Raw genomic sequence first — 22,679 nt, 5'->3', positions numbered from 1 at the left:
TAAGGAAAACATTCACACACAGACCTTGGACGTGTAGTCCTTGGCAAGAGTTTAGCAGCCACCTGGCCTTCCCCACGACAAGCAAAGGGGACAGGTTACCTTAGTACATGTAGAGCAGGGTGCTTCAGTAGCTTTGCTGGTGTTGCACAGACAAGCACTACACACACATTTGGGGTTTTGCATTTTCCCAACTGCAGGGACCTTCCACTATAATTGAGCCTTGTAAGGTAACAAACAGCTTTCTTTGTGAAAATGTGGGATCTGCCAAGTTGTGACAGAGGAGCTCTGGAAAGAGATGCATAGCTTGTGGCCTGGGTTTCCTCAGGGCTATCTCTTGCCCCTCAGAAGTCCCCATCTTGGGGGACAATGGGTTTAGTTAACCCAAAGGATGCCAACTAACCAAGCCTAAGTCTTGTGAGATGACCGAGGAAATAGAAAAGACTCTGAAGTTAATAATAATAATAAGGGTTTTGTATTGTTGGGTGCTGTCAAGCGGATTCTGATTCATAGCAGTTCCATGTGAAAGAGTTGAACTGCTTCACAGGGTTTTCTTGGCAGTAATCTTTGTGGAAGCAGATTGTCAGGCCTTCTACAGCACTGCTGGGTTAGCAGTCTGAGTGCAAACCATTTGCACCACCTAGGGACCTTTAATTTAAGGCGGGGGATGGTAAACTATGGTCCATGGGCCAAAACTGACTTTGTAAAGTTGTACTGGAACATAACTGTTTCCATTCACTTAACTATGGTCTATGCCTGCTTTCACCCTAAGAACAAGACTCAGATATTTCAGTAGCTGTAGCAGAGACGATATGGCCTACAAAGCCTAAAATATTGTCTGGTCCTTCGACGGCACTGGGTTTTACTGAAAAGGTTTGTTGGTCTCTGGTTTAAGTCTCTTTGAAGTATCTGTGGGACACCCAGGTGGAGGGATGCAGTGGGCACATGGTTTTCTAAAGCACTGGGTTGGGTTTATGGTTACTAGGGAGTCCGTGGGTGGTTCAAATGGTTAAAGCACTCAGCTGTTAACGAAAAGGTTGGAGGTTTGAGTTCACCCAGAGGTACCTCAGAAGAAAGGCCTGATGATCTACTTCCAAAAAATCAGTCATTGAAAACCCATGGAACACAGTTCGATTGACACACGCGTGGTTGCCATGAATGGGAACTGCATTGATGACAAGTGGTTTTATATTGTGGTTAGAGACAAAAAGTCATGAGAACAGAGGGGGCCAGTGGAACTATGAGAGTGAATGAAGTCACCCAGGGAGAAGGTGAGAAGGTAGACAGGAGGGAACCAGGGGACACCAATACAAGTTAAGGACAGGTGACGAGCACAGGTGGACTAAGGAAGAGAAAGCCATGCCCCAAGAAGACTAAGGAGAGAGGGCTTCTTTGGGAGCATTAAAAGGAGATCTTTGAAAAGAGGGAGTGGTCAACAAAGTCAAAAGCTACCAAGAGGTCTGTGAGGACAGAACAGTCTTGTTAACGTTATCAAGAAAGCAGACATTAGTGACTTTGACAAAAGTCCTTCTTAAAGGAGTGAAGGGGGCAGAAGCTGGATCTCAGCAGGCTGAAAAACAAATGGAGGTGAGAAAGTGGAGGTACAGATGGGTTGAGAATGCTTTCAAGAAAATTATTTGTGTTTACAAGCACACCCAAACTCCCTGAGGGACCGAGTTACTGGGATGAGGGCTGGGGACTATGGTCTCAGGGGACATCTAGCTCAATTGGCATAACGTAGTTTATAAAGACAATGTTCCACAGCCTACATGGGCGAGTAGATTCTGGGTTCTTAAAAGCGTGCGAACGGCCATCTAAGATAAATGTCTGGAGCAAGGGAGAATGAAGAAAACCATAGACACAAAGGAAAGATTAGTCCGAAGGAGTACTGTACCGCAATTACCACAGCCTCCACCAGGCTGAGCCCAGTACACCTAGATTGTGGCCAGCTACTACTGACTGCTCGGACAGGGATCACAGTAGAGGGTCCCGAACAGAGCTGGAGAAAAGTGTAGAACAAAATTCAAACCTAAAAAAAAAAAAAAAAAAGACCAGACTTACAGGTCTGACAGACACTGGAAAAACCCTGAGAATACGGGCCCCAGACACCCTTCTAATTCAATACTGAAGTCACTCCTGAGGTTCATCCTTCAGCCAACGATTAGAAAGTCCTATAAAACAAGCAATAATGTACATAGTTCAACCATGTATACCAGACTAAATGGGCACACCAGCCCGGGGACAAGAAGGCAGGAGGGGCCAAGAAAGCTGGGTGAATGGAAATGGGGAACCCAAGGTCAAGACGAGAGAGTGTTGACATGCCTCGGGGTTGGCAACCAATGTCACAAAACAATTTGTATATTAACTGTTTAATGAGAAACTAACTTGCTATGTAAACTTTCACCTAAAGCACAATAAAAAATAAGTAAGTAAAAAGTATTTGTAAAGACGAGGGTAGAGAAAATGTGTGCACTGACATGTGAGTGTTCTGTGGGATTGACAAAAAGCTTAGTTTTTAAGAACCATGAGAACTTTCAGATCTAATCTCTTGCCACTTGTGTATTTGACACCGGGAAACACTGAGAAATAACTAAGTCGCCAGAGTTAAGCTTTAGAGTATTAAATTCAGTTGGCTTAAATAATTTGAATTTTAAAGTTACAGAATATGAAAATTAGGTTTAAGAAATGTCAAGTGAAGGGATGATTTTCCTCAGTGAACACAGAGCTTAATTTGTTCAAACTGCAAGCCTCTCATGTATAGTTTAACAAAAATTTGCACATACATGCTACAAAAAAAATCCATTGCCATTGAGTCAATTCTGACTCATAACAACCCTAGAGGACAGAGTGGAACTGCCTCATAGAGTAATTACACAGAGTGATTTTTACAGCCTTGGAATGCAAAGGCATTCAACTGTGTGGATCATAACAAGTTATGGATAACATTGTGAAGAATGGGAATGCCAGAAGACTTAATTGTGCTCATGAGGAACCTGTACATAGACCAAGAGACAGTCATTAGAACAGAACAAGTGGATACTGCATGGTTTAAAATCAGCAAAGGTATGCATCAGGGTTGTGTCCTTTCATCACACTTACTCAATCTGTATGCTAAGCAAATAATCTGAGAAGCTGGACTATATGAAGAAGAATGTGGCATCAAGATTGGAACAAGACTCATTAACAACCTACGATATGCTGGTGACACGACCTTCCTTGCTGAAAGTGAAGAGGATTTGAAGCACTTGCTGATGTAGATAAAAGACTACAGTCTTCAGTATGGATTACACCTCAACATAAAGAAAATGAAAATCCTCACAACTGGACCAATAAACATCACGGTAAGTGGAGAAAATACTGAAGTTGTCAAGGATTTTGTTTTACTTGGGTTCACAATCAATGCCCATGGAAGCAGCAGTCAAGAAATCAAACAACGCATTGCATTGGACAAATCTGCTGCAAAAGATGTCTTTCAAGTGTTAAAAAGCAAAGATGTCACTTTGAGGACTAAGGTGGGCCTGACTCAAGCCACGGTATTTTCAATTGCCTCATATGCATGGGAAAGCTGGACAGCGAATAAGCAAGACTGAAGAACTGATGCCTTTGAATTATTGTGTTGGTGAAGAATATTGAATATTTCATGGACTGCCAGAAGAAGGAACACATCTGTCTTGGAAGAAGTACAACCAGAATGTCCCTTAGAAGCAAGGATGGCGAGACTACGTCTCACGTACTTTGGACACATTATCAGGAGAGACCAGTCCCTGGAGATGGACATCATGCTTGGTAGAGGGTCAGAGAGAGAGAGAGGAAGACCCTCAATGAGATGGACTGACACAGTGGCTGCAATGAAGAGCTAAAACATAGCAATGACTGACTGTGAGGATGGCGCAGGACTAGATAGCATTTTGTTCTGTTGTACATAGGGGTCGCTATGACTCAAAACCGACTCAATGGCACCTAACAACAACTATCTTTATGGAAGCAAATTGCCACATCTTTCTCCAGTGGAGTCTGGTCAGTTCAAACTGCCAACCTTTTGGTTCGCAGCTGAGCACTTAACCACTGCACCACCAGGGCTCCTTACATACGTTAAAAGTACATCAAAGTTTGCCTGTCATAGGGATTGAAGTGTGTATATTGGCCAAGCCACTGGGATCGTTCCCTAAGTGGTGGTGACTTCAGATCCTAAAAAGTGAGGTTCGAGACTTTTCTTTGGACAGAATGAATCAGACTGAGTCAATAGCCTTCTCTGAGGAAGGATGTTGGTTGTAACCTTGTATTACATCCATATTAGAAAACCAGTTACCGTTGAGTAGATTCCAACTCATGGCGACCCCGTGTGTGTCAGAATGGAACTGCGCTCCATAGGGTTGTCAGTGGCTGATTTTTTGGTAGTAGATCACCAGGCCTTTCTTCCCAGGTGCCTCCGGGCAGACTTGAACCTCCAGCCTTTAAGCCAAGCATGTTAACCATGTGTACCACCCAGGGACTCTGTATATGGCACCTTAACGATGTGGATATGGAATAAACATATAACGGAAACCCAAATTTCATCATCTGAAATTTGACAGTCTCTGGGTCTACGAAGGAAGCAACAGATAGATCATGCTTTCCAAGTTCCTTTTTATTGAAATAAATCAGAGCAGTAATTTGCCCCTGAAAAGACCTGGTGAAAAATCTACATTTTAAAATTCATTAATAGGTGATACATTTTATTCAATGAGATTTTTCATTCTGATCACTTTCAATAATGGCAAAGCCAAGGGAAAAATCTCAGAGTAAACAGGTATTTATTTTGTACTTTCATGTGTTTTTAAGGACCAAGTTCAAAGGTTTCATTCACGTTAGATTTCAGATCTAAGAGTCCTGACAGAATCTTCTCCTATTTCATTTTAAAATCCCCAGCAACACTTGTTTTCAAATTATCCAGCAGCACTCCAATTAATGGTAGGCTTATAAATCAGAAAATTCTCTTATGCACACGCTATAATTGGCATCTGTTAAAATAACTACCAGTTTCTAATGAACAGCATGACTTTATTTCAGGATCTCTCTTTCTCTCTCGCTGTGCTTTTCATTTGCTAGATAGAATCAAGCAGGTCTCTCTGTGACTGGCTTTGCATTCTATTTCCAAACTGAACATAAGTTATTGAAAAAGTAAGTCACTGGAGGGAAAGGATTTGCTGTAGTTTTCACATTTTTTTTTTTTTTTTAGTGCATATAGATTATTTTCAGCAGCAGCAAAAAAGTCAACGCTGACCTGGTGGTAAGCTCACTTAGGAAGTAAATCATCAATGCTCATTTGTTTAAAACACTTCGGTTGTGCGTGCTAACAGAGAAATACAAAATTTACAGACACCAAAGGCATCTTTCCTGTAAACTGGTATATGTGGAACCCACACCTCAGACAACAGTATGTTAAAAGCTGAGCCATGACATCTGAAGAGCTGTTTGACGCATAAATGCATCAAATGGGAAAACCCCATACGTTGTAGTGTCAAAAGAGAAACCAACCCAGTGTAAAAAAGTAAAAAAACACACACACACATAAAATAACACAAAAAATGAGGGTGGGGTGCAGCGGTGCTGGAATTTTCCTTGACCTGGACACTAGGGCTCTTGGAGTGTGTTCGTTCCTAACAAAGCACTACCCAGAGGTGAGCGGCGTGATGAGCGGCGTCATTTCCAAAGGTGTCTCCTCGTGCCTGTTGGAGTTGCTGGGTCAGCCACCAGAGGTCCTCCAGGATTTGGAAAGTGCTCTTTGGCCCAGAAACTACCAAAAGTCTGTGATCCTTCCACTTTGGGTGTCTTGATGCTAAAATGAAAGTCATACAAAACTTCAGAAACTGGCTTTGAATTATTAAAACGATTATTAGAGAGAAAACCCGGAATGCAGGATCCTAAAATGGTCTACGCCAGGAGCCAACGACTAGGGAAAAGACAGATTTTGTCCAAGAGGCAAATTTCTTGGCTTGACCTCACTTGTGTTACATCATTGTAATTTTCATTTCTGAAATATTGTTTTGTATTATCACTTATTATAAATATGTTTGTGGCAAAAAACTTTTTAATATACAAATGTATAAAAACCTTCTAGTTTTTAATAACCAAGGCACACAGTTGGTTTTCAGATCTTATATTTTGCCATAATATATGTACATGTGTGTATGTATACATACTTATATACACACACGCTGTTTAGTGAGTGTATACGCATTTACACACCAGCACTATAAATATATATCTAGCATATATATGCTCACACTATATTTAGTGTGTGTGTGTATATATATATATATATATAACCAAAACCAAACCTGTTGCCGTCGAGTTGATTCCAACTCATAGCGACCCTATAGGACAGAGTAGAACCGCCCCATACGGTTTTCAAGGAGCACCTGGTAGATTCAAACTGTTGACCTTTTGGTTAGTACTTGTAGCTCTTAACCACTACACCACCAGGGTTTCCGTATATATATCTATATCTCTATGTATATGTATATCCATATATCTATAAATAGTCATCATGTGTATATTGTTGTTGTTAGGTGGCTTCGAGTCGGTTCTGACTCATAGCAATCCTATGCACAACAGAAAGAAACACTGCCTGGTCCTGTGCCATCAGAATCATTGCTACTCTTGAGTCCATTATTGCAGCCACTGTGTCAATCCATCTCGTTGAAGGTCCTCCTCTTTTTTTTATGACTCTCTACTTTACCAAGCATGATGGCCTTCTCCAAGGACTATGTATATATTAACCAAAAACCAAACCAAACCCATTGCCGTCGAGTTGATTCTGACTCATAGTGACCCTATAAGACAGAGTAGACCTGCCCTATAGAGGTTCCAAAGAGCCCCTGGTGGATTCGAACTGCCGACCTTTTGGTTAGCAGATGTAGCTCTTAACCACTACGCCATCAGGGTTTCCATATATTCAGTATGTCAGTTGTATTTTAGTGTTCTAAAAACTATTCTCTTAGTGCTACAAAGTCTCTTATATAAAAGCGTCTAACTTACCTCAAGCAATTTCAACATCAGCTATCAGTGTTCCATAGTGCTGAAAAAAAGAAAGCAGAAATATAAGCCTCCGAGGCAAAGCTGCAGAGTGATTTTTGTAACCTCTGTGCTGAGAATGCCTCAGAAAGCCTATCAGGAGGACTACTTCCAATAAATAAAAGGTTGTGTTCTTCTAGCTTTCATTTCTTTTGCTTTTAAGGAAAGGATATACAGAAACAAACTAGAAAAAGTAGAGTCGTGAATATTCACAATCAAGGCTAACAGTAGGGAGAGTCACTAAGAAGATGTGTAGAGGGCACTGAGCTAGCAGAAACCAGACCAGGAGGCAAGCCACTAATCTGCAACTCGGCTTTTGCAAGTTGGCACAGGACAGGAGGCCACAAGCAAATGGAAGTTCTGCAGAACCGTTGCTACAATGCCACCTACTGGCGTGAAACCAAAAGGTGTGCATTTCCTCTAAACAGCTCTCTGGATTAACAAGAGTAGCCTTGCCGTCCTCTGAAATTATTTCACGATCATGGCCTTGAGTCCAGGGCCAGATTACCCAATAAAAAAGGTATGCACAGGCCCAAATGTGCCTTCCCACCAATCCGCAGTGCACAAATTCACCTGTCTCCCATCGCGTCAAAGAGTAGCCTTGCCGTCCTCTGAAATTATTTCACGATCATGGCCTTGAGTCCAGGGCCTGATTACCCAATAAAAAAGGTATGCACGGGCCCAAATGTGCCTTCCCACCAATCCGCAGTGCACAAATTCACCTGTCTCCCATCGCGTCAAAGATGTGGTGAAACCCCTATGAGATTGCTCACCACAGATTAGCAAATAAATATAATTAAGCTGGTGTGGACCTCACTCAATGCAAACCGCTGCTTACTGGTTAATCTGCCCCTGGAAAGGTCTATGCGCGGACAAGACTTGTAAACTCTGCCTGGAAGTTCTGTAGTTGTGAGCTTCAACTCTGACTCTGGTTCCTTCCCTCCCCAACTATGATTTTGGGCAAATCACAAGTTCTCTGAGCCTCGAGGTGGCCCTGGTCCCCCCGCCCACTGAGCCACAGTGCTCTTGAGGACCACAGGAGGTTTGTGGGGAGGAGGTGCCCTGAGAACATCAGAGTGTCTGCGAGGCAAGGCATTCCTCCTTAGGTCCCAAAGGGTTTTACTTTGGAAACTGTACGTGCTTGGCCTGTGCATCTCTTTTTATCTTGTACCCTTATTGATGCTCTCAAGAATGGAACAAGTTCATTACTGAAGGTGCTTGGAGGTTCAGTGGGCAAGAGACAGCCAAGGGCCTGCCAGGTCGGGCTAGCACAGTCTCCCCTACTACCCACAGCACTCCGCTCGGGACTGAGCATTACAAAGGACTGCAGGCTTTGGTGGAGTCCCTGGGTGGCACAAAAGGTTAAGTGCTCAACTACTAACAGAAAGGTTGGAGGCTGGACTCCACTCAGAGGTGTCTCAGAAGAAAGGCCTGGCAATCTACTTCTGAAAAATTGGCCCTTGAAAACCCTGCAAAGCACAGTTCTCACCATGAGATGGAATCAATTCGTCAGCACCTGGTGTTCTGGTTGCACGCTTTGGTGATCATTTCTAAGGAACAAAGGGGCCGGTGGTGGGGATTCCTGTAGCTTACACGACATGGCTCACATCGGCACACGCCTTCTCATGCAGAGAGACATCTGGACACTGGGCGCACCAGCTGGCTCTTCTTCCCCCACCCAACTGTGCCTCTCTTGTGGGACCAGCTGGCAATATACACCATCACATCCCAGAAAAGGGATTGCTCTGGGGATCCCAGAAGGGGACGTGAGCAAAACAAACCAAGAGATGACAAACAATCTTGGGAGCTCCTGATGTGAGGGGAACAGCAGGCCCTCAGATGCGGCTATCTCTGGAGAACGTATTCCTCCAGATCACGAGGACTTGGGATCTGAACTACAACTTCTAGGTGCCCAGCACGGTTCAATAAAAGAGCCCAGTGAATGATACCTGTGACACCCCTCTCGCCAGAGCAGATGGCTTATGCTCATCACCCCATTCTTTGGCTTGGTTTGGCTTCAGTCTCCAGCCCTCTCTCATATGGGGCTCTGAGCAACCTGGGCCAACAGACTGGAGGCCGTACGGAAGGTGGAACCTCCTTGCCACGGAAGCTCTGCAGCCCCTGCTGAAGAAGAAAGAGCCTGGCCCCCTAACACCTGCAACCACAAACACAGGGGAAGGGGCTCTACCGACCCTCTACCAGACCAATGTGGTTAGAGCACGAGGGGTTGAGGCTCAGCTGTTGCTCCTGTAGCACTCCCTGGGGTCTACCTGTTTCTGTCTAGCTGCAGAACTGTAGCTTTCGCAGATGCCTCCTACTTCTACCTGAGAAGCCATAGTACAGCAGGCAGGGAGCACCCTCCACAGCAGAGCTGAGCTAGCAGAAGGTGATCTGCAGGTGTAGTTTGTCTGAACTCCACCCCATCCATGGCATTTTTTTTTTTTCCTCAACATTGTTCGTTAACACTAAAAATGAAAATTTCATACAAAAATCAGATTTCTCTCCTTTCCAGAGGAACTAGACTTTCTGGCAACATTAAGCTCTTGTTGGGTCTTCAGAGTAAAGAGTGGGGAAATGATCAAATTTCTCTTTGTTCTTTGCACCTATCTACAGGGCCTTGGGGAGACCGGGAGAAAGAATATTCACTTGATTTGTTTAAATCTCAGCTCAGCCCCTTATTGGCTATGTGGCCTTGGGCATGACTTTCACTTCCCCGGGTCTCATGAAAATAGCTGTTGGGAGGGTTAAGCAGGATGATGGAGAGCAGTGGTCCTGCCTCAGTTATGAGGGGTTTGGACAGACACTGAGGAGACCTGGTAGCACAGTGGTAAACACTCAGCCACTAACCGAAAGGTCAGCAGTTTGAACCCACCAGTCACTCCATGGGAAAAAGATGTAGCAGCCTGCTTCCCTAAAGATTACAGCCTTGGAAACCCTATGGGGCAGCTCTACTTTGTCCTATAGGGTTGCTATGAGTCAGAATTGCCTTGATGCTGATGGGCTTTTTTGGGTTTGGACAGACACTGGTTTCTGCTCCTCTCAAGATTTGTGGCCCTGCACAAAGCAACTCTTTCTTGATCTCTGTGCTAAAAACAGAATTCCCTAGAGGAAGAAAGGAAACAACCCATGTGATCTCCAGTGATCTATCCAAGGCTGGGGTGGGAGGTTCAGAAGCCAGTCATTCAATGCTTCTCCAGATAAGAATGCCTCCACTTCCTCCACAGACTTCGTGTGGACACAAACACAGCCACGGGAGGAGAATCGAGGCTTATCTAGGCTTATCTGGCTTATATTAAAGTCGTGTACTTTCTCTTTCACAAAAAAGCAAACAAGCAACCCATAGACCATTTGATATATGTTCTTTATACTTCTGTGCATACATGATTAAAGTCATGAGTTTGTGTGTATTTAAGATATAAAGAGGAAAGGAAAAGGGGGGAAAAAAAACCTAACATATGAAACTGAGTTTGCTATTCACAAGCAACAATCCATTTCACTCACTTTGTGATTCCCATTTAACAGAGTTTTCCCAGGAAATTACCATGAAGCAGTATTTGTGGTCAAATCACCCCTAAACTTGGTAGGTATTTGTGCCCTGATTTGTAGAAGTCCTTTCTTATAGAGCCAAGTACCCTCTCTGTATCTCTGACCATACAGTTTTATCCTGAGTTGCATCTAGAAATCTTTGGGAGTAAACACTGGGGGAAATGTGTAAAGGCAAGTATTCGGCTTATTTGGCACAGAAGTGGGCCCCTCCATCGACATCTACAGACCAGTGGGTGTAAGTGAATTGAGGCTGAGTGGAGCTGATTTGGCTAACAGATTCAAACCAGCTGCTGTTGAGTTGACTCTGACCCTATGTGTGTCAGGGTAGAACTGTGCTCCATACGGTTTTCAACGGCTGATTTTTTAAAAGTGGATCACCAGGTCTTCCTCCTGAAACACCTCTGGGTGGGCTCAAACCTCCAGCCTTTCAGTTAGCCACCAAGCGTGTAAACCATTTGCACCACCCAGGGACTCCTGCTAACAGATTCAAAACCAAACCCGCTGCTGTTGAATCGATTCCGACTCATAGTGACCCTATAGACCAGAGGAGAACTGCCCCGTAGGGTTTCCAAGGAGTGGAGGATAGGTTCGAACTGCCGACCTTTTGGTTAGCAGAAGAGCTCTTAACCACTGCGCCACTGGGGCTCTGCTAACAGATTAGACAGTCACATTTACATTCTGAATCACCTGTGGGTCCATCAGAAACGTCAAGGTAAAAACCACGACAGGAAAACAGGATTGTAATCATCAGCAACAAGCCCTTAAGTAAGAATTTACAATGATAAAAGGATAAATAGTTTATCATTTGTTTTATCATTGTAACCTCATTTCACCCTCACAATCTATGCAAATGGGATCTTATTATCCATCTTGGAACTTTACTGTAGCTATTTTTTTTTTTTTATCACCATTTCCCTCCGATAAAAATCAAAAGTTCTGAAGTTTTTAGAATGCTCAACTTATAAGTTCGGTAAAGCCTTTATCCTCTGAAAGGACAAATTTTGATAGCTTTCCAGCTCTGTTCCTCTGAAACCTCACCGAGCGGGGTGTCAGCTGTGTTGCTAGGCAACGTTACTTAAGATCAAGATGGCGCCAGACTGGTAAATTGCAGGTGGACTGGGAGGGAGCAAACACCTGGTAGGAAGCTGACCTCTGGGCCTCCCTGAATGTGGCAACTCTTTTAACTGGGTGCCCTTGTGGGGACCCTGAAGTGCTGCCTTTGGGGTGGCCACAAGAGGTACTGGCTGTCATGTGGGGCATGGGGCTTCTAAAACAAGGTGGATCCCTCTCCCTCCAATGTTCGATTCACTTCCTTGCACTTGAGATATCGCGTCAGGGGACCAAAGAACACTACCTGCCCTGAGAAGGAGAATCTGCTGCTGATTCCTGGCTCCACCCCTTCTGAGTAGACATGTCCCTGGTGGACTTGTGGGTCTGAATTTGTAGTTGAGCCTCAGAGGAGGACTCCTGGCAGGCAATGCTCAGAGTTACCTGGTAAATATCCACACCCGCACAAACTTCTTAACTCTAAACCAAAACCCGTTGTTCTTTCAAGGGGAAAAGGAAAGAGTAGTCAATGAACCTCTATAGCCCTAACAGTGCCTACATATATATGATACTCATCTTCTATAACGGGGTCAATGAATTTTTTCCATAAAGAGCTACCCACTGCCGTCGAGTTGATTCTGACTAACAGCAACCCTATAGGACAGAGTAGAACTGCCCCAGAGGGTTTCCAAGGAGCAGCTTGTGGATTCAAACTGCTGACTTTTTGGTCAGCAGCCAAGTTCTTAACCATCGTGCTACCAGGGCTCCTCTTAACTCTAAACGAACAAACAAACAAAACCCAAACCCATTGCCATCAAGTCGATTGGGACTTATAGTGGCCTTATAAAGGATGTAAATTCATAAAGATTTTGGAGTAGGATTTGGGGGTCAAAATTTGGTTGCTTGGAGTTAATTTACTGGAAGGAAAGAAAGAAAGAGAATGAAAAGGCAGGAAGGAGGAAGAGTTCTGCAGACTGTAACCATTCAACAGTTGATCTGGCTTGGACAGAAATGCTAAATGGAGGAAGGCATGCATTTAATTCTTAATGATCTATGGTCATACATAGCATTTTAAGATGACATTAAATTTTAGTTATGGAGCAGTTTTGTTACTAAGCAATCTATTGACTATTTAAGCGTGTGACATAACTGAATGCTACGCAGGCTTGCTTGAAGACTAACCATCCCTAGGGTATCATGCGGGGAAAAGTGAATAGCGTTAACCGCATGCAGAAAATCCAGTGTCTGATCAGCAGAAGACCCGGGCGCTGGACACAGGAAAGGCATGCACTTTCAGACTTTGGCTTTACCTTGTCATAACAGGATTCTGAATACCATATAAATGATCTTTATGATAACCGTTATTACCGTTTTTCATACTGCAACAAAAATAAATACACCAAAAAGACTATGTTATCTCTACGATGAAGTATTCACATCATGGATTACAAAGACAATGTCATGGTCATGAAAAGTATATGGCAACGTGTTAAATCTACAAAGATGGTAAAAGGGTATATTTACATTGCAGATGGCTTAAAAACCAAGTACTTAAACAATGACTTTGTAGATTAATTTAACTTATAATTTATTATTATTAATTCAACAACTTCTACGTGCCAGCACTTGTTTTTAAAGAGACTTCAGAATTTATTCGTATCTGGACATTTCTATTGCTATTAGATAATTTTAAGATGTCATTAATTTAACGTAAAGAGCCCATTACATATTAATGTGTTTTAATTTAACATATAAAATTTTTATTAATTCAGCAACTTTCCTTTGAGATATTATTAATTTAACTTAAAAAGCCTATCACATAACAAACCCAAAAGCCAAACTCATTGCTGGAGAGTCGATTTTGACTCATAGTGACCCTATAGAACAGAGTAGAACAGCCCCACAGGGTTTCCAATGAGTGGCTGGTGGATTTGAACTGCTGACCTTTTTGTTAGCGGCCAAACTCTTCACTGTTGCCTCTCCAGGGCTCCGTCATATAAGAAAATATATTAATTTAACATATAAAATGTTTTTATTAACTCAAGCATTTCTTGAGCAGCTTCTGTGTGCCACCTCTCTTTTTAAGGGGCTTCAGAATTTATTTATGTCTGGATATATCTACTGCTGTTAGATAATTTTAAGATGTTACTAACTTAGCTTAAAAGTCCACCATGTAATAATAAAAACTTCCCCAGCCCATTTTAGGAATATGGTTTAAAAAAAAAAGGCTTACTTTTTCATGGATACAAATTCAACACATAAAATACAAAAAAGGGAGATAGGATTTTTTTTTTTTTTAGTCACTAGAAAATCTCAACTCTACATCCATTCTTTTGACTCTAACTGTGATCTTGAAGGGGGTGCAACTCAGGGGAGAGACATGTTGAGGAGAGGAGTGGAATGAAAACGAAGCACACACAGTCACCAGATACAGAGGGAAGGGCAGACCATGGAGCCAAAATGAAAACCGGTAAAGACAGTTATCATAAAGTAAAATGCCAGGTCCCCGAGACTGAGCAACTGCAAATGAGAAAGAGAAAGGTTGGTTAAGGAAGCTGAGACGATTAAGCAAGAGGAAAAAAATCAACTAAAACAAGCATGACAAAGTCTGTACAAACAAAACCCCTGCACAGGGATGACCTGCTACCTTAGAAAAGTCAATTACAATGCCATCTGATCTTACCTTTGGTGACTCTTCAAAACCAGCACCACTTAGAATGTGACCCCCCACCCTCCACGGAAGCTCTCATACTTACTCATCGTACACATCCTCCGAATCCATTCGACGGTAGTACTTGGCCAGCTTGACAGCAAAGATGAGAGCCGGAAGTAGAAAGACGGTGGCTTTTCCTATGCCAAACCAAAACAGGTTCTAGGAAAAGAAACAAAGCAAACAGATAAGTAAGTGCTTGAGGATGCAAAAAGCAAAACAATTGTTGGAGAAGAAACATCTTTTTTGCAATTTTTTCTTTTTGAGTTTGCATTTTGTTCTTTTAAGTCATTTGTGAGCTTACTATGAGCCAGCCACTGCGTGAAGTGCTTCATGTTACTATAACTCATTTAATCTTTCTAAAAACCTTGGATCCAAACAATTGTTGTTGGGTCAGTTCCAACTCATGGTGACCCCATGTGTGTCAGAGAAGAAGTGTGCTCCACAGGGTTTTCAAAGGCTGATTTTTCAGATGTAGATGCCTCTAGGTGACTTTCTTTCTTCAGGAGCTTTAAAAAAAAAAAAAAAAAAAACCATTGCCTTGGAGTCGATTCCGACTCATAGTGACCCCATCGGGTAGAGTAGAACTGCCCCATAGGGTTTCCAAGGAGCGCCTGGTGGATTTGAACTGTCAACCTTTTGGTTAGCAGCCAAGCCTCTGGGGGGACTCAAACTGTCAACCATTTGGTTAGCAGCTGAGCACTTCAACCATTTATACCAGGCCTTATTATAGTGTTTATTTTACAAATGAGGAACAAAACCAGTGGTAGAGCCAGGATTTGAACCTAAGGCACTCCAAAGTCAACTTCTTACTACCTCACTCTATGGAGTACCTTTACTGCCCCGATGGGCCAACAATTGCAGCATGCATGGTCAGCAGGCCCAACTTCAAATCCCTTTTACGAGCTGTTTGATATAAGATAACTGATTAACCTTCCTGGCTTGCTTTCTGCACTTGAACAGTGGGGACAACAGTGTTATCATCTCATAACCTTACTGAGTAAGAATATAGAAACAATGCTTAGTATACACTGTTGTTGTTGTCATGTGCCTTCGAGTTGATTCCAACTCATAGTGACCCTATAGGACAGAGCAGAACTGCCCCATAGGATTTCCTACAGAGGCAGATTGCTAGGTCTTTTCTTCTGCAGAGCCGCTGGGTTTGAATTGCTGACCTTCCAGTTAGCAACTGAGCACTTAACAACTGCATCACCAGGGCTCCTTACCCCATTGCCGTTGAGTCGATTCCAAACCATAGTGATCCTATAGGACAGAGTAGAACTACCCCATAGAGTTTCCAAGGAGTGGTTGCTGGATTCGAACTGCTGAACTTTTGGTTAGCAGCTGTATCACTTAACCATGGCTCCTTGGTACATAATAAACCAAATTCCATTGCCGTTGATTCAATTCCAGCTCACAGCAACTTACAGGACACAGTAGAGCTGCCCCATAGGGTTTCCAAGGCTGTAACCTTTATGGAAGCAAACTGCCACATCTTTCTCCCGCAGAGAGGCTGGTGGGTTCAAACCATTGACCTTTTGGTTAACAGCTAAGCACTTAACCACAGTCCCACCAGGGCTTCTTAGTACATACTAGTTCTCAATAAATGTTTTATTTATTTCAACTGTTTACTTTAATCTCTGAGGTAGGCCATAGATAGAATGCATCCGTGTTTTGTCTAAAGAGCAACGTTAAAGTTTTTCATTTTTTAAAAAATTGCTAACATTCCTAAATCAGATCTCATTGAAAAACCTAGATTGACCTCTTTCCCTGAAAACTGGAAGAGCTCATAACACTGAGCCCTCATACCCACAAGGCACCCTGTTAGCTGCAGCTGGTTAGTGGTTCTGCCTTCCACAGGGGCATTCCTCCTCAATTGGCCAGAGGCCACACCACTAATTTTTGCAGGTGTGATATTCAAAATGATTTAACCTTATCAGCCAATCAGAAGAGACACTGATGCAAAACAAACAATCAGAACCTACAACCAGTTTGACCCGGTGGGTACCACATGCTGCCTGAATAACCATTCTGCCCAGCGTCCTACCCTTGGTCAGCTTTGTAAATCTGTGGTCCCTGCCTTGGGATAACGCTGTAAGTAGCACCACAGTGGCTCTCCCCAGACCACCACGAGGCAAAAGGCAGCTTGGATGTAAAAACCCCTTCCAGGCCCTCATGGTTCTACTGCTACCTTTCTACTTCACTTCTGGCTAAGCTTAGTGCTGAATGGCTGGGGTACCTCTTGACCCAGAATGTCCAGTAAATCTGTTCTCCTTCCCCTTCCTCCTCTTTTATTAGTAGGTCTGCATGTTTTTGTATTTGTTTTGGGAGGCTTTACAGCTTTAGGACAACTGTGCCGTTTTACTGGAAGCTGCCTCAATCCTTTAGGGAACAAGCAAGATATAAACAAACATATTAGACAACCTGAAACATAAAAATAAAAATAATAATGTTGTTGTTAAGGGCTGTCAAGTTGCTGCCAACTCATAGTGACCCTAGGAACAAGAGAAAGAAACACTGCCTCGTCCTGTGCCATCCTCATAATCATTGCTACGTTTGAACCCATCACTGCAGCCACTGTGTCAATCCACCTCAGGGAGGGCCTTCTCTTTTGCTGGCCTTCTACTTTACCCAGCATGATGTCCTTCTCTGGGGACTGGTCCCTCCTGATAACATGTTCAAAGTACATAAGCTGAAGTTTCGCCTAAGGAGCATCTGGCTGTACGTCTTCCAAGACAGATTTGTTTGTTCTTTTGGCAGCGCGTGGCATATTCAGTATTCTTCGCCAACACGACAATTCAAAGGCATCAATTCTTCTTTTCTCTTCCTTATTCGTCGTCCAGCTTTCACATGCATATGAGGTGATTGAAAACACCAAGGGTTGGACCAGGCACACCTTAGTCCTCAAAGTGACATCTTTGCTTTTTAACACTTTAAAGAGATCTTTTGCAGCAGATTTGCCCAATGCAATACGTCTTTTGATTTCTTGACTATTGCTTCCATGGCAGTTGATTCTGGATCTAAGTAAAATGTAATCTATGGCATGATAGAATTTTGCAAGACCAATGACCTATTCATTGGAAATACCTTTTTTCAACAACGCAAATGGTGATTATATACGTGGACCTTGCCAGATGGAATACACAGGAATCAATTTGACTACCTCTGTGGAAAAAGACGATGAAGAAGCTCAATATCATCAGTCAGAAGAAGGCCAGGGGCCGACTGTGGAGCAGACCATCAATTTCTCATATGCAAGTTCAAGGTGAAGTTGAAGAAAATTAAAATAAGGCCAAAAGTGCTGAAAGTACGACCTTAAGTATATCCCACCTGAATTTGGAGAGCAGACCATCTCAAGAATAGATTTGACCCATTGAACAGAAGACCAGATGCATTGCCGGGTGACATCAAGGGCATCATACATAAAGAAAACAAAAGGTCAATAAAAAGGCAGGAAGGAAAGAAAAGACCAAAATGGATGTCAGAAGAGACTCTGAAACTTGCTCTTGAATGTAGAGTAGCTAAAGTGAATGGAAGAAATGACAAAGTAAAAGAGCTGAACAGATTTCAAAGGCTGCCTTGAGAAAACAAAGTAAACTATTATAAGGAAACATGCAAAGACTCGAAGTTAGAAAACCACAAGGGGCAACATAAGAGTAGGCCCACCCAAAGACTCCTCAAAAGAAAGTGAAGTAAACCCCCAGAGCTCTTCCTCACTGTGTCAAACCCCCTACTGATACGGTTCCAGCCTCTTCATCTCCCTGGAGCCCTGGTGGCACAGTGGTTAAGAACTACCGCTGGTAACAAAGAAGGTTGGCAGTTTGAATCAATCCACCAGCTGCTCCTTGGAAACCCTATGGGACAGTTCTACTCTGTCCTACAGGGTGGCTATGAGACAGAATTGACTTGACAGAAATGGGTTTGGTTTATTATTATTCATTTCCCTGAACAGCCTGCGAGTCCCTGATTATTTGGGGAGTGGAGTCTGGTAGCTGCATACGTGACTGGATAGAGGCGGGAGTTGAAGCCTGGGTACAAAGAGGCCAATTCTCATTTTAAGGGCCTCAGCTAAAGCCAGCAGCAAGGGCCACAATGCAACAGGACAAATGGATAGGGATTTGGAAGAGAAAGGAAGCAGCCAGGAACCAAGGTTTGACTGGGACAGTGGTGGGATCATTCTCTATGGGACACAAAAGTCCACCCAGCAGACAGATGGACATATGGACATGGAGCAGTAAGATGGATGGAGTGATACAGATAGACCTTGAGAAAGACAGCTCTCTGATCTTTCATTCATTCCTTCAACAGCAATACTCTGCGCCAAGGCAATACGCCAGACCACAAGGACATGGCAGTGAAGAGACGGGCCTGTCTTTGTGGAGTTTAGAGTCTGGTGGGGAGAGACACACCTTAACCGCAGAACCATACAAGTACATCATTCATACTGCAGGATCCTCTCTAAAGGAAAAGCATAGGCTTCCATGGGAATGTAGAACAGCGAACCCACCCTAGTTTGGAGGATCAGAAAATGCTTCCTGGAAAAATATATATCTGAGCTAAGATCTGAAAAGTGAACAACAGCTAATAATAATAGTGAACATCCCTAAGGGCTTTGCATGTGATCTCTCATTGAACTGTCAAAACAACCTCATTAGGTTGATGCAGCTCAGAAAAATTCAATAGCTTGTCCAAAGCCAAAGAGCTCAGAAGATGGTAGAAGTGGAATTTGAATTCAGAGTCTGTGTTCTCGACCATTGTTATAAGACCTAGTGGAGTTAGCCAATGGAGGTGTGGGTAGGAGGAGAAGAGTGAGAGAGAAAAAGGCAAAGAAAGTATGTCACTTACCAGTCCAGGCAATGGAAATGGCATGTGCAAAGGTCCTGAGGTGGGAAAACTGAGATGCATTTGAAGAAGTGAGTGAAAACAAGTGTGGCTAGAGTACAGGAGAAAAGAGGTACATATAGCCCAAAATGAGGCCTGGATGGGTCACGGCCTCATCCAATGGAGTCCAGTATATTCTATTAAGATGGATCCTGATCCTTATCATGACAGCCACCAGAAGCAACTGAGGCACCTTATGCAGGGGAAGTGAGAAAATCGGCTCCCAGAGAAAGTGTCTATCAAGGAGTGAATCAGCCTGAGGAATGTAGTTGTTGTTGTTAGGTGCCATCGAGTCAGTTTCGACTCATAGCGACCCTATGCACAACAGAACGAAACACTGCCTGGTCCTGCGCCATCCTTACAATCCTTGTTATGCTTGAGCTCATTGTTGCAGCCATTGTCAATCCACCTCATTGACGGTCTTCCTCTTTTCCACTGACTCTGTACTTTTCCAAGCATGGTGTCCTTCTCCAGGGACTGAATCTCTCCTGACAACACGTCCAAAGTATGTAAGATGCAGTTTTGCCATCCTTGCTTCTAAGGAGCATTCTGGTTATACTTCTTCCAAGACACATTTGTCCGTTTTTTTGGCAGTCCATGGTATATTCTATATTCTTCGCCAACACCACAATTCAAAGGTGTCAATTCTTTTCCGGTATTCCTTATTCATTGTCCAGCTTTCACATGCATATGATGCGATTGAAAATGCCATGGCTTGGGTCAGGCACACCGTAGTCTTCAAGGGGACATCTTTGCTTTTCAACACTTTAAAGAGGTCCTTTGCAACAGATTTACCCAATGCAATGCATTGTTTGATTTCTTGGCTGCTGCTTCCATGGCTGTTGATTGTGGATCCAAGTAAAATGAAATCCTTGACAACTTTAATCTTTTCTCCGTTTATCATGATGTGGCTCTTTGGTCCAGTTGTGGGGATTTTTGTTTTCTTTATGTCGAGGTGCAATCCATACTGAAGGCTGTGGTCTTTGATCTTCACCAAGAAGTGCTTCAAGTCCTCTTCACTTTCAGCAAGCAAGGTTGTGTCATCTGAATAGCGCAGGTTGTTAATGAGTCTTCCTCCAACCCTGATGCCCTGTTCTTCTTCATATACTCCAGCTTCTCAGATTATTTGTTCAGCATACAGACTGAATAGGTATGGTGAAAGGATACAACCCTGATGCACACCTTTCCTGACTTTAAACCGATTAGTATCCCCTCGTTCTGTCCAAACAACTGCCTCTTGATCTATGTATAGGTTCCTCATGAGCACAATAAAGTGTTCTGGAATTCTCATTCTTTGCAATGTTATCCGTAATTTGTTATGATCCACACAGTCGAATGCCTTTGCATAGTCAATAAAACACAGGGAAACATCCTTCTGGTATTCTCTGCTTTCAGACGAATAACCTTGATTAATTGGAACTTACCATCCAAACTGTCAAGGACCTTTGGTGGCACAAGCAGTTGCAATCAGCTGCTAACCTAAAGGATGACGGTTCGAACCCACCTAGCGGTGCCACAGAAGAAAGGCCTGGCGGTCTGCTTCTATAAGATTACAGCCAAGAAAACCGTATGGAGCATAGGTCTACTCTGTAACACATGGAGCCGCCATGAGTCAGAATTGACTTTGATGGCAATGGTTTTATCTCAAGTGTTACATCTCAAAGGGCTTTTAAATCAAAACTTATGTTTGGTGTAGCTTTGGTGTCATATATATAATTGGACTAAAAGTCATTTTGAATATTGGCAGTCTGTACACCCATGATTGTTCCTAACTATTCCGGACAAATAGGAGTTTTCTTTATGAGGGATTCCTAATTTTGGTAAATATAATTCTTGTAAAGAACAAAGATGTGCAAATAGGACCTGGACTTTTCTAGCCCATTAGGTATCAATAACAAGAGCCCTGGTGACACAATGGTTAAGTGCTCAGCAGCTAACCGAAAGATCAGTGGTTCAAACCAACCCAGTGACTCTGTGGAAGAAAAGACCTGGCAATCTGCTTCTGTAAAGACTACAGCCCAGGAAACCCTGTGGGGGCAGTTCTACTCTGTCCCATAGTGTTGCCATAAGTCAGGTGGACTCGACGGCAGACAATAGCCACAACAGGCATCAGAACACAGTCATCTAAAACCACGAGACCCAATAGACAGCTAACAGTGTGCACTGAAATCTGGAGAAAGAAAATCAAAGGTGATGGCCTGACTGTGCTTCCTTAGTCTGAAAGATAAAACTCTTACCAAAGGGTCCACAATGTAGCTGCACAGAAAGACGTCAACAGCAGAATCTAAAGCGGTGGCCACGGGTTTGCAGGCTGCGATTTTGTCAGTGATCTACGGGAGCAAGAAACACAGGCACGCTTTAAATAGACACATTCACAAAAACCCACAAGAGTTAGACATGCCGTTTACCTCCGGCCTGTTTCCCCAGAGAGATTTCTTTGTCTTCTAGACCATGAAGCACGCGCAGTTGATTTCTATGGATCAGTTCTACAATGTACCAAGCTGTGTACTTGCAAGCAAGACCGTTATTCTCTCAGCCTCAGTTTTCTCACTGGCTACCTGTGAAAATCAGTCAATCTCATCCTGCAGGATTCGTGAGAGAATTAAAAGGGCACGTGTCCCGCACAGTGCCTCAGTCTCGATGTCTTACCCGGGTCCTTTGTCATCTGACAAAGGAGGTGGGCAGAAAAGGGAGAGCTAATTGCTTAATAATTGGTCATTCTAGAACAGGGGTCAGCAAACCCTTTTTGTAAAGGTCCAGAGAGTAACTATTTTAGGATTTGCAGACTGAGATTCATCTGCCGAAATGAAGGGAGGAAGATGCTGTGCTGAGCCATACAGCACCTCCCTTCTTGGCCTTCACCCTCCAAGCCCCTTTTACTTGCCTCCTACCAAATTAGGGTGAATTTCATTTCTATTTCCTTCTGATTTTATCCTAGAAGCTGACTATGCTAAGCCATACCCTCCCTTTTCTTCATAAAAGAGAAACCACTTACAGAGTCTTTGACCCACTGTATGTAATGTTCGAAGTACCCTATGATGGTATTCACATATGCCTTGCTTTCCTGGAAAGAAATCAAACATTAGAAACCATTAAAATGTCTACAGCAACCACGATTTAATCATGTCATTAGGTTCACACACCCATGTTCTAACACATTTATTAAAAAAAAAAGAAAAGAAAACTCACTTCAATAATTACAGAAGAAATATTATATCTGATGAAGGCTTGAGCAGAATCCAAAGAGAGAATGATCTCGCTCAGTTTTTCCTGGAAAACACAGCAATGGGCCACAAGGTATCAGAGTGATCAAAGGATTTCATTACAGTTTGCATACAGATGTGAGTGCTGTTAACTCAGCCCCAAACCAACACCTGCTAGCTAGGGAAACAACAGAAGTGGTCAGCCCTCTGTGGGCAGAGGGGAGGAGATGAGGGCAGAA

The 22,679-nt window shown here is 43.2% G+C and overlaps 1 protein-coding gene across 5 annotated transcripts in view; it reads right to left on the bottom strand.

The window, feature by feature from the left end:
• Positions 1-4,613: 4,613 nt before the first annotated feature.
• The window catches only part of PROM1 (prominin 1), a 117,591-nt gene continuing 99,525 nt past the window's right edge, over positions 4,614-22,679 (bottom strand). For 4 of the 5 annotated variants that reach the window (XM_049886459.1, XM_049886458.1, XM_049886460.1 and 1 more), the window contains exons 20-26: positions 22,427-22,507; positions 22,233-22,301; positions 21,475-21,567; positions 14,403-14,518; positions 12,957-13,025; positions 7,018-7,057; positions 4,614-5,815 (exon numbers count right to left, since the gene is read on the bottom strand). In XM_049886459.1, the coding sequence (XP_049742416.1) occupies positions 7,042-7,057; positions 12,957-13,025; positions 14,403-14,518; positions 21,475-21,567; positions 22,233-22,301; positions 22,427-22,507 (444 nt within the window). In that variant the 3' untranslated portion in view covers positions 4,614-5,815; positions 7,018-7,041. The remainder of the gene's footprint in view (positions 5,816-7,017; positions 7,058-12,956; positions 13,026-14,402; positions 14,519-21,474; positions 21,568-22,232; positions 22,302-22,426; positions 22,508-22,679) is intronic. The other variant, XM_049886461.1, reaches the window with a different exon arrangement.

Source organism: Elephas maximus, chromosome 5 (assembly GCF_024166365.1).
Source record: "Elephas maximus indicus isolate mEleMax1 chromosome 5, mEleMax1 primary haplotype, whole genome shotgun sequence".
Taxonomy (NCBI): domain Eukaryota; kingdom Metazoa; phylum Chordata; class Mammalia; order Proboscidea; family Elephantidae; genus Elephas; species Elephas maximus.
Note: the sequence above shows the minus strand (reverse complement) of the source record. Positions and strands in the feature narration are given on the sequence as shown.